The sequence below is a fragment of the Zea mays genome, chromosome 9 (genome assembly GCF_902167145.1).
Source record: "Zea mays cultivar B73 chromosome 9, Zm-B73-REFERENCE-NAM-5.0, whole genome shotgun sequence".
Lineage (NCBI taxonomy): Eukaryota > Viridiplantae > Streptophyta > Magnoliopsida > Poales > Poaceae > Zea > Zea mays.
Window position 1 is genome coordinate 71,290,596 of NC_050104.1, and position 13,317 is coordinate 71,303,912.

Genomic DNA, 13,317 nt, shown 5'->3' on the forward strand with positions numbered 1-13,317 from the left:
GTAGTCGAGTAACAGCTTCGGCCATCTTAGTAATTTCATCTTCCTTTTCTGCTTCGGGGTCGACCAATGGCTCGAAGGGCTCCGGGGGAGGAGATAGTTCGGCTGCGATATAAAACATAAATAAGTCTGAAGTCACAAAAATAAAACATAAAGTTAAAAGCAATTAGGCAATACCTATCCGCCTTTGGAGTTCTGCAGTCCTTTCAGCTGCCTTTGTTGCTTCTCTAGCATCGTGAGTATCTTTTTCACTTTTCTTTATAATTTCGTGGGCCATCCCTCGGCCACCATTTTCCCAAATGTCAGTAAAGAATTTTCCGCCAACTAAGCTTGCTTCGGCCGAGGGATCCTTCGTGTCATCAATAGAGAAAGCAGCTTCGGCTTGGGCCAGAATCTTCACGTGTTCGCATCCTGCCTTCTCCAAAATAGCTGCAATTCCCTGGCACCTGAGAAGGCACAAACATCTCCACGGCCACTCAAAACTTCCTCAAAGGCTTCGGCTTCGCCGTTGATCCATTCGATCGGACCTTCGGGGTCGCCCAGTACGAAGTTGTCTTCATTCGAATATGCGCCAATAATGGCGAAGCTGGTTTTTATCTTTTGTACACATGCTACAGATTTTTCATAGCATCTTTCTTTTGAAGAACGAAGCTCCACAACTGTTTTTTCCCAGTAATTTTTCCAGTAGTCGCTGGCGTCTCGGTCAGCTTCGGCGATAGCACATTTTAACTTCGCTTCACCAGCTGTTTCCGAAGATCTTCAATTTCGCACTTCTGGGCTTCAGCTTGGGCTTTGGAAGTAGCTTCGTCTTCTTTTATTTTATTCACCAATGAGTTTAATATTTTATCTTTTTCAAGACCTTCGTTACTTAGTTCAATTACTTCGGAACGAAGGTTGTTCAAAGCTATAGTGCATCCCTCGTCTTCAGCACTTTTTTGCGCCCTAAGGGCGTTGCTAAGAATCAGGCCCTGCAAAAAGAGGTGTGATATTAAGTATAAGCAAATAAAACAAATCTTGGTTTTTTAGTACAAAAAAATTCATTCTCATACCTTTAAGCTATTATATGCTAAGCTGTCAGCCAGTTCATCTTTCGATAGCACCGAAAGTCCATCTTCTAGCGTCGGGAATCCGAAGCTTTTGCTCATCTCCCGGCAGACAGAAATTTCCTTGCTGTCTGGGAGACAATACAAGAAATCTTCTTCTCCGCTGCCGTTTAATATTAATGCCCCCTTTGGATATTTTAATTTCTGGGCATAATATTAGCTTCTCTCTTTTCCTCTTCAGATAGCCTTTTGCCCGAAGCATGTCGTACAATATAATCAGGTACTCCAGAAGATGCTTCGGGAGTTGAAGAGACAGTTTTTTCAGGCAGAATTTGCTTTGTAGCCTCTTTTTTCGTCTCTTCTTCTCCGGTTTCCAAGGATTTCTCCTTGGCGGGCTCTGAAGGCCCAGCTTCGGCCTCGGTTTGGCTCTTTGCAGCTTCGGCTTCGGATGGTTTTGTCTCAATTTGCGTTTTTGACGGTTCGACAGTTTTCCTCGGAGTGGTGCTTGAAGACTTTATTGTCTCCAGCACATCTAGTACATTGACCATTCTTTTTCTCTTGGGAGTCGCCGTGAGAACTTTTTGTGCCTTCGGCACTGTCATTCCTGCCGAAGGGCTTATAACTTCTAATATCTTTGTTTTCTCGGTCTCTATCTCTTCAATATTATCGGCCTTCGGCATTGTAGCCGGCTCTTCATTCTTCTGTGTAAGAGCAGGTCCTTTGGCTTCAGTAGCCGAAGATGTCTCACCATCAAATTCGGGCACTGTGGCCGGTTCAATGAAGCGCGGTCGGTGAGTAAGGACCTTCACCTTTTTCCTCTTTGGCGCGGGCTCGCTTAGAGCGTTTGCACTCTTCCTTTTCTGCTGTAACACCCCACTGATCCCACACAATGGATGATACCAAAAAAAAAACCTTTCTACAAAACTTATGCAACACATAGAGAAAGAAAGTATTGCAAAATCCGGCAGCACCTCCCTTGAAAGTAGCATAACAAGGGAAGCATATAGTTTATACAGGATATAAAAGAAAGATAATTGCCATAGTATAATCAAAATGCAACGGTAGAAAAGAACATTCATGACCAGACAAAAGATAGACATCTCAGCCCACCAAACTAAACAGTTCAACTACCATGAAGATTAGAATGTAATAATTCCCTAGACTTGACCCTTCCTGTTTAACATCATTAATAATCAGTTATTCCTTTATTTAAAAGTGTGGTGGCCGTGCTGCTACATCCCTTCTTTCCCAAAGCAAAGATCAGGTGCCTGCATCAGACAATGCAAGAGTGAGATGACACATCTCAGCAAGTAAAAAAAACAAACAACAGTTGGACAATGCAAGCCAACCGTGCATAAGCAACCACATGGTTCCCAACTTCTTCCTTAAATATTAATTTGCAGCAAGTAAGCAAGTAATCAATTACTCAATGCCAAGATGAATTACAAAGTAAAGATCCACCTTATCCACATCACCAAAATAGGTTCCACACTTCACCCATGAATGCACATGGCTACAGATGCAACATGACTTCTGCCTTCATACCTCTAAGGATATGAAGCTGCATCATACCCCTTCTCGGGAAACATATGATGCTCATTGTACCGGTACGGTCGGACCATAAGATCGCGACGAAAACTTCAATGCAATGGATGATGAATGCATTATGCATGTCAACAACATGAGTTCTTCCCAAATAAAATGTGCTAGACATATACTTCCACCCATTTCACATCAATAACCACATGGGTAACATGATCAAACCACACCCTCCACATGTATAATCAATAAAGCATGAATAATTTCAAACGATGGTACCCAATTAGGAATATGGATACGACCACAAATAGCACAAACATAATCAAGTATGAGACTCTTCAATCAAAAGACGAAATAACCATCACTGTTTTACTTGCCTTTACCGAAGTTCGGGCAAAATCCCTAAGAACGATCCGGAAGTCCACCACCTATTTTTGACACCCAACTTAGTGCACCAAATTCTCATGAAAAAAACTCAAAGACAACACCGCACCTACGCGCAATCTCAAACTCCGCCGCGGTAACAATTCTCCCCTCACTAACCAAACTGCAGCGGCACTGCTTAACAATTCCATAACTCAAAATTTAGGACAGCAGTGATGATAAACAAAAACTTCAGAGACAACTACATAAAATTCCCCACAAGTTTTGTATACAACTCATGATTGAATTCTAACATCTACTTACCTCTAAACGGTCCTCAAAATAAACCCTGCAATCTGTTTTTTTTCTGATTTGAGCAGCGACATACGCGGATTCAAACAGCGATAACTTTTAAAATATAATTCCGATTTGAGCGCATAAGTACTTGTTGGAAAGATAAGAAAAAGCCCTACATGATTCTCATACTGATTAACACTAATTACTCCCGAAACATCCCCAGAAACTGCTAACACTGCTGCTGTTCATCACTCTGAAAAATCTGTTTTCTGGACAGCCACATACCCGGATTCAAACGATGATAACTTTTAATTTATAACTCCAAATTGAGCGCATAAATACTCGTTGGAAAGATAAAACAAAGTTCTACAAGATTCTCATACTGATTAACACTAATTGCTCCCGAAAAATCCCCAGAAACTGCTAACACTGCTGCTGTTCATCACTCTGAAAAATCTGTTTTCTGGACAGCCACATACCCGGATTCAAACGATGATAACTTTTAATTTATAACTCCAAATTGAGCGCATAAATACTCGTTGGAAAGATAAAACAAAGTTCTACAAGATTCCCAAATTGATCTCCATTAAATCTTCACGAAAAAAACTAAAAACTGCTGGAACTACCGCTGTTCATCCACCACGCAAAATTCTGGACAGCCCCCCTCTATCTAATCGCAAACGCAACATCTAATCAATTGAATCGCAGCGCAAATGAACAAGGGATGAACACAAAAGAAAAATCACCTTGGGTTCTCCCCTTTTCCTTCCTCCCTTCTTCCTTCCACCAAAACGATTGGAGATTCACACCAAAAGACGATGATCCGAGCGGCACGGAGTAGCACTTAGGGAGGAGGGGATTGGGGGGGGGGGGCGGCTAGGGTTTGGGAGGGCTAATGGGCCGAAACACCAATTGCGGCCCAACTAACCCACGCGACAGCTCCCGACCGCAACGCAAACGTCAAACCAAATAAATTATACTGCCCTAGTTGCGAATGTTGTTCACAAAATTCCAAATCCCCAAAACGACAACTGGATGAGGGAAAAAAAAACAAAAAGAACAACCCCCAACTTCTCTTCTTTGCAAACCGGGTATCACATTCTACCCCTCTTAAAAAGAATTCGACCTCGAATTCTGACGCTTCTATCGGAATGACACAAGAAAAGATTAGCGAATCAACAACACTTACCCACAACGAAAAGTTCCGGGTACTTCTGCCGCATCAACTCCTCAAGTTCCCACGTAGCCTCGCGCTCTGACTGATTAGACCATAAGACCTTGACATACTTAATTGATCTCTTCCTCAACACACGCTCCGAGAATTCCAATATACGCACCGGACGGCACTCCAGAGTCAGATCCTGCTGCACCGCAATTGGTTCCATCTCAATCTGATGGTCCGGATCCCGCAAGAACTTTCTCAACATAGAGACATGAAAAACCGGGTGTACCCCTGCCATGGAATCCGGCAGCAGCAAGCGATAAGCCAGGCTGCCCACTCGGGCCAAGATAGTGAACGGTCCAATGTATCTTGGGCTGAGCTTCCCAGAGACACCGAACCGAACAACTCCCTTAGTGGGTGATACCCTGAGAAGGACTTGGTCACCCACAGCAAATTCCAGATCCCGCCTCCTCACATCAGCATAACTCTTCTGACGACTCTGAGCTGCCAAAATATTCTGACGAATTTCCCGAACCTTTTCAGAAGTTTGCTGAACCCAATCAGGACCAACCAGGGATCTCTCTCCCAAAGTCTCCCAGCACAGAGGAGAGATACACCGCCTGCCATACAAAGCCTCAAATGGTGCCATCTTGATGCTAGCTTGGTAGCTGTTGTTATACGCAAACTCTGCCAGAGCAAGATGGTCCTCCCAGCTACCCTTCCATGACAGAACACAAGCACGCAACATATCCTCCAAGGTTTGGATTATTCGCTCTGACTGACCATCCGTCTGAGGGTGAAAAGCGACACTAAGCAAAAGCTTGGTGCCCAATGCACTGTGGAGACTCTCCCAGAATTTGGATACAAATTTGGAGTCTCGATCAGAAACAATAGACTTAGGTACCCCGTGAAGCCTGACTACTTCCTTCATATACAAGGGAACCAAATCTGAAGCTGAATTCGTGGTCTTCATGGGAATAAAATGCGCAGACTTAGTCAAGCGATCCACTACCACCCAAATAGCATCCCTGCCACGAGGGGAACGAGGTAGACCCACCACAAAATCCATGGTGATATGCTCCCATTTCCACTCTGGAATTTCCAATGACTTCAGCAAACCTGCAGGCCGCTTATGCTCGGCCTTCATGCGCTGACATACTTCACAGGCGGCCACATACTTAGAAATGTCAACCTTCATCCGCTTCCACCAGAAGTTTTGCTTCAAATCTCGGTACATTTTGGTTTCACCAGGATGGACGGTGTAAGGCGTTTTATGAGCTTCTCGCAGGATATCCAGCTTCACCTCTGATTTCTGAGGCACACAAAGACGGCCCCTGAAACGAACCAAATCATTCTCATCAATGGTGAACTCCCGCGGTTTACCATCACCAACCCTCCTTCGGGCTTCCTGCAAAAGACGATCCTGCTGCTGAGCCGCACGCACTCTCTCCATAAGAGAGGATTGAATAAGCATCTGAGTCTCCTCGCTAGCGGTGCCGACATAACACAAAGCGATCCCCAAACGGTCCAGATCAGCGATCAACGGCAAGGCCACCTTTGGAACCCCGGACCTGCTAAGGGCATCCGCCACCACATTAGCCTTCCCCGGGTGATAATGAATGGACAAATCATAATCTTTAATCAATTCTAGCCACCGACGCTGCCTCAAATTCAGCTCCTTCTGAGTAAAAATATACTTGAGACTTTTGTGATCAGTGAAAATGTCACAAGCCTCGCCATAAAGGTAATGCCTCCACGACTTTAGAGCAAAAACCACCGCAGCCAATTCCAGATCATGAGTTGGATAATTCCCCTCATGCTTCCTCAACTGCCTTGAGCCATAAGCAATCACCCTGCCTTCCTGCATCAGCACACAGCCAAGGCCAATACGCGAAGCATCCGTATAAACTGTGAAACGCTTACCGCTCTCAGGCAAAGCTAGGATAGGGGCGTCCACCAACTTGCTCTTCAATGACTGATAACTGATCTCACAATCGCCGGACCAGACGAAGGGAACACCCTTCCCCAAGAGCCTAGTCAAAGGCTTAGCAATGCTGGAAAAATTTGGTACGAAACACCGATAATACCCAGCAAGCCCCAAGAAACTTCGGATTTCAGAGACACTAGAAGGTCTCTTCCACTCCACTACAGCCGCAACATTCTTGGGGTCAACCGCAATACCCTGCTGATTAATCACGTGCCCCAGGAAAGCCACTTCAGATAGCCAAAAGGCACACTTCTTCAACTTGCCATAGAATTGATTCTTCGTAGGGCACCCAGAACGAGACGGAGATGCTGATCATGCTCGGCCTCGGTCTTTGAATAAATCAAAATATCATCTAGGAATACGACCACAAAATCGTCCAAGAATTCATGCAGCATCCTATTCATTGCTTCCATAAACACAGCAGGGGCATTAGTTAAGCCAAAGGACATGACTATGAACTCATAATGCCCATACCTGGTGCAGAAGGCCGTCTTCTCAATATCCTCCTCACGAATCCTCAATTGATGATAGCCAGAGTTCAAATCAATTTTGGAGAACACCTGGGCACCCCTCAACTGCTCAAAGAGGACCTCAATTCGGGGAAGCGGATATTTATTCTTGATTGTCACTTGATTCAAAGCGCGATAATCCACACACAGCCGCTTGCTTTTATCCTTCTTCTCAACAAACAATACTGGGGAAGCCCATGGAGACCTGTTAGGCCTAATGAAGCCCTTAGCCAGCAGATCCTCCAATTGCCGCTTTAATTCAATCTGCTCCTTTGGAGCCATTCGATACGGGGCCTTATGAATAGGCTGCGTACCCGGGATCAGCTTAATCTCAAAAGCTGCATCGCGCTCCGGAGGAATGCCTGGAAGCTCTGCTGGAAACACGTCAGCAAAGTCACACACCACCCAGATGTCCTGCACCCGCAAGGCAGCCTCGCCCTCCACCACCATAGAGAAAAAGATCCCCGACTTCCTTGACCAGCGATCAGGAAGCAATTGCGCCAACAAGGATAATGTGAACTTCGGAGAACTTCCCAAGAATACCACCTCCTTACCCGACGGCGCCTGCAATAACACTGTCTTCCAGAAGCAGGATATAACCGCGCGATACTGGGATAACCAATCCATACCCAAGATAACATCGAATGCCCCCAAGGAAATCACCACCAGGTTAGCCGAAAAAACCTCATCAGCAAGAATGACGGAACACCCCTGACAAACTGAACAGCTACTAATGGAGCCATTAGCAGAGCTGACCAAAATTGGGTGACCCAACCTCTGCACCGAAAGACCAGCCCGCGACACAAAATCCTCCGAAACAAACGAATAGCTAGCGCCAGAGTCAAAAAGAGCATGGGCTGCAAATGAATCAACTGAAATCGTACCTGTCACCACGTCTCCTTGCTCCCTGCCATCCGTACCGGGTAGCACATAAGCTCCAGAAATACCCGCAGAAGAGGAAGCTCCCGGAGTGAAATTAACAGAAGAACCCCACTGAGCCACCGGAGGAGGCTGGCACGGAGCTCCAAACTGAGACAGCACAGGGGTAGACGGCGCAGGAGTAGGCACAACCTGATACTGCGGAAAACCTTGCATCGGCACGAACTGAGAAGTCCCGGGCACATAAAGCTGCTGTGGAGGAAGAGGAACTGAAAACTGCTGCTCAGCACTTGACATCATATTGATAGTGCCTGAGAAGAGGAGGAAGCTATCGGCTCCCATCTGAGCTTCCCATTGGGATTCCTCCTACACACCACATCCTTGTGGTCCTGACTGCAGATAGAACACCTGCCACTCCACTGACACTCTGCACGGCGATGCGCATCTCCACAGCGGAAACACACCAGCCCCAACCCGGGCTTAGGAACGGCCCGAAACCTCTGAGTACTTCCTCCTGAAGTACCTGAGTCAGAAGATTTGCCACGGTAAGGATGGTGGCGCTGATGCTGAGACTTGGCCCTCTTGTGAGCGGGACCTCCAGTGTTGCCCCTCCTCGTGTCCTGGCTACGAGGTTGATCAACACCCGAAGACTTCTGCGACTCCATGGTGTACTGGTGTTGCATCTCCACACCCAGCGCCTGCTCCACTGTGGTACGGAAGTCCACCAACGGAAAGGCCCCCAGAGCATGCCTGATAGAAGGCTTCAAACCCTGACGGAATTGGCTCGCCTTCTCCATCTCATTATAAGCCACATGAGGGACAAAGCGGACCATTTTGTTGAAGCCCACCTCATACTCTGTGACAGACTTCTTCTCCTGCTTGTAGGACTGCAAGTCAATCTTCATTTTCTCCAGAAAGGTGATCGGGTAGAATCTCCTTTCGAACTGCCTGATGAAAACATCCCATGATAGGACTCCTGGTGAGGAGGAGTGCGCTGCCTGCACGCCTCTCCACCAAATCTGCGCCTCACCCTTCAGCAGCTGAGTGCCAAAGCGAACCCGATCTTCATAAGCAATCTCGAAGACATTCATCTTATCCTCCACATAAGTCAGCCAATCTGCCGCCTCGACCGGAGTACCACTGCCATCAAAAGAATCCAACTTCATGCCCATCCACTGCATCAGAGAAAGACCACTGACAGGAAGAGGCACCCCGGCCCCGCCACCAGGAACAGCACCCGCAGGGACAGCGCCCCCGGGCACTTCTCCACCTCCAGCTCCCTGAGCAGCACCTGCAGGGGCGACAGGAATGGCTTGCCTCAGAAGGGCTAACTCCTGCTGCATGGCCTGCATCGCGGCTAACATTGCCGCCGGACTCATCGAGTCCCCACTAGGAGCTTGCGGACTACCCCGAGCTCTACGAGGCGACATAGCTGTATCCACAGGGATGAGAATAATAAGTATATGAGATAAGCATAGCATCTCTCTAGATAATGTCAAAACTAGCACAGAGAATAACATAATCATATCAATAGCAAGACCGAAAACCCATCCTACATGTGCAGTGTGTCAATTTATTACTACTCCACTTGCTAGGACCTACAGCCTATCCTCTGATACCAACTGTAACACCCCACTGATCCCACACAATGGATGATACCAAAAAAAAAACCTTTCTACAAAACTTATGCAGCACATAGAGAAAGAAAGTATTGCAAAATCCGGCAGCACCTCCCTTGAAAGTAGCATAACAAGGGAAGCATATAGTTTATACAGGATATAAAAGAAAGATAATTGCCATAGTATAATCAAAATGCAACGGTAGAAAAGAACATTCATGACCAGACAAAAGATAGACATCTCAGCCCACCAAACTAAACAGTTCAACTACCATGAAGATTAGAATGTAATAATTCCCTAGACTTGACCCTTCCTGTTTAACATCATTAATAATCAGTTATTCCTTTATTTAAAAGTGTGGTGGCCGTGCTGCTACATCCCTTCTTTCCCAAAGCAAAGATCAGGTGCCTGCATCAGACAATGCAAGAGTGAGATGACACATCTCAGCAAGTAAAAAAAACAAACAACAGTTGGACAATGCAAGCCAACCGTGCATAAGCAACCACATGGTTCCCAACTTCTTCCTTAAATATTAATTTGCAGCAAGTAAGCAAGTAATCAATTACTCAATGCCAAGATGAATTACAAAGTAAAGATCCACCTTATCCACATCACCAAAATAGGTTCCACACTTCACTCATGAATGCACATGGCTACAGATGCAACATGACTTCTGCCTTCATACCTCTAAGGATATGAAGCTGCATCATACCCCTTCTCGGGAAACATATGATGCTCATTGTACCGGCACGGTCGGACCATAAGATCGCGACGAAAACTTCAATGCAATGGATGATGAATGCATTATGCATGTCAACAACATGAGTTCTTCCCAAATAAAATGTGCTAGACATATACTTCCACCCATTTCACATCAATAACCACATGGGTAACATGATCAAACCACACCCTCCACATGTATAATCAATAAAGCATGAATAATTTCAAACGATGGTACCCAATTAGGAATATGGATACGACCACAAATAGCACAAACATAATCAAGTATGAGACTCTTCAATCAAAAGACGAAATAACCATCACTGTTTTACTTGCCTTTACCGAAGTTCGGGCAAAATCCCTAAGAACGATCCGGAAGTCCACCACCTGTTTTTGACACCCAACTTAGTGCACCAAATTCTCATGAAAAAAACTCAAAGACAACACCGCACCTACGCGCAATCTCAAACCCCGCCGCGGTAACAATTCTCCCCTCACTAACCAAACTGCAGCGGCACTGCTTAACAATTCCATAACTCAAAATTTAGGACAGCAGTGATGATAAACAAAAACTTCAGAGACAACTACATAAAATTCCCCACAAGTTTTGTATACAACTCATGATTGAATTCTAACATCTACTTACCTCTAAACGGTCCTCAAAATAAACCCTGCAATCTGTTTTTTTTTCTGATTTGAGCAGCGACATACGCGGATTCAAACAGCGATAACTTTTAAAATATAATTCCGATTTGAGCGCATAAGTACTTGTTGGAAAGATAAGAAAAAGCCCTACATGATTCTCATACTGATTAACACTAATTACTCCCGAAACATCCCCAGAAACTGCTAACACTGCTGCTGTTCATCACTCTGAAAAATCTGTTTTCTGGACAGCCACATACCCGGATTCAAACGATGATAACTTTTAATTTATAACTCCAAATTGAGCGCATAAATACTCGTTAGAAAGATAAAACAAAGTTCTACAAGATTCTCATACTGATTAACACTAATTGCTCCCGAAAAATCCCCAGAAACTGCTAACACTGCTGCTGTTCATCACTCTGAAAAATCTGTTTTCTGGACAGCCACATACCCGGATTCAAACGATGATAACTTTTAATTTATAACTCCAAATTGAGCGCATAAATACTCGTTGGAAAGATAAAACAAAGTTCTACAAGATTCCCAAATTGATCCCCATTAAATCTTCACGAAAAAAACTAAAAACTGCTGGAACTACCGCTGTTCATCCACCACGCAAAATTCTGGACAGCCCCCCTCTATCTAATCGCAAACGCAACATCTAATCAATTGAATCGCAGCGCAAATGAACAAGGGATGAACACAAAAGAAAAATCACCTTGGGTTCTCCCCTTTTCCTTCCTCCCTTCTTCCTTCCACCAAAACGATTGGAGATTCACACCAAAAGACGATGATCCGAGCGGCACGGAGTAGCACCTAGGGAGGAGGGGATTGGGGGGGGGGGGGCTAGGGTTTGGGAGGGCTAATGGGCCGAAACACCAATTGCGGCCCAACTAACCCACGCGACAGCTCCCGACCGCAACGCAAACGTCAAACCAAATAAATTATACTGCCCTAGTTGCGAATGTTGTTCACAAAATTCCAAATCCCCAAAACGACAACTGGATGAGGGAAAAAAAACAAAAAGAACAACCCCCAACTTCTCTTCTTTGCAAACCGGGTATCACATCTGCCCCCACGACGGGTAGTGATAATCAGGCTACATAAACCCAATGGCATCGAAAACTCTATTCAGCCTCTTCTTCTTCCGGCCCCCGAAGGCCACATCTAAAAGCCAGGCAAAGCGTTTGTAGGCAAGAGCTAAAACTTGAGCAGGTAGAGCAGATGGCAAAAAGCGTGCCAAATGATCTCGCGGTGTGCTCTTATTTATACGCCTAGTGCATTGCAAGTGGGAGGGCCCCGCTTGTCATTGACTGTTGCTATTCTAGCAAAGGGAAGGTGTTTTTTTCGGACCTTCGGCTTAGGGCCTTCGTCCATATCGCAATCTGAATTTATCTAACAAATTAATATTACGAGGGGCTACTGTTGGGGGCCTTCGGCTTCCGAAGGTCCTCAAAAACATGATTTAACAATGTTTCTAGAGTATGATATATGAACAGATACCTTCGGACTTAGATTAAAACCACAATGTGGAGAAGCGCAAAGAATACGAAGGATGGCGCAGAGCCGAAGCTATGAGAAGGGGAACTTCGGCGTGATAGCAGAAAAGGAAACCGACTTAAAGGGGAAAAGGCTATTTAGACCCCGATGGATTACTATAGAGTTATTAGCAAATGTAAAGGGCATGAATGTAATTTCTCACAGGTTGCGTCCTGTGCCTATAAATAGATGAACAGTACCCCCGTACTGTTCACGCTCACTTGGCATTTGCTTTTGCGTCACACTTGTACTTTTGCCTTCTTTCAAGCCGAATGTACATTTGTAATTTGTTATCATTTCTATTTTTCCATAATAATAAAATAGAAATGAGTTAATAATAATATTTAAGTGTTTATGTTATTTCTCATACTTTATATGAATCCTTCTTTATTATTTGTTGTGCTGATGAAGATATGTCTTTCATAACCTTCGTCCGAAATTCATTATATCCCAAGGGAAATAATGCTTCGAAGGACGAAGGACTTTAACGTTTAACAATTTCTGTGTTGCCTTGTTCTTAGTTCATAGCATTTAAGGACAAGTCCCCAACAGATTCCAACACAAACCAAAGCAAATATAAAGAGTAGAAATGTAACTAGTTTGCATTTTAACAGATGTGCATAAGTTATGAAAGCATTTCTAAGTATAAGTTTGATTTGATATTTAACATTTTGGACCACGTTTGCACCACTTGTTTTGTTTTTGCAAATTCTTTTTGGAAAATCTTTTCAAAGTCTTTTTGCAAATAGTCAAAGGTATATGAATAAGATTCGCAAGAAGCATTTTCAAGATTTGAAATTTTCTCCCCCTGTTTCAAATGCTTTTCCTTTGACTTAAACAAAACTTCCCCTGGAGAAATTCTCCTCTTAGTGTTCAAGAGGGTTTTTACCAGTTGAAAAAATATTTAGAGACCAAATGAAAAATCTGCTTTTGAATATTTCATTATAAGATACCAATTGAAAACTTCTTTTTAAAAACTTTGAAATTGGTGGTGGTGCGGTCCTTTTGCTTTGGG

The 13,317-nt window shown here is 44.5% G+C and overlaps 1 protein-coding gene across 1 annotated transcript in view; it reads right to left on the minus strand.

Moving 5' to 3' along the window:
• Positions 1-4,441: 4,441 nt before the first annotated feature.
• Positions 4,442-13,317, minus strand: part of LOC109942542 (uncharacterized) — a gene marked incomplete at its 3' end in the record, with an annotated part of 43,777 nt that continues 34,901 nt past the window's right edge. Inside the window, exon 2 of the mRNA XM_020544618.1 lies at positions 4,442-4,900. Within this exon, the coding sequence (XP_020400207.1) occupies positions 4,442-4,900 (459 nt within the window). The remainder of the gene's footprint in view (positions 4,901-13,317) is intronic.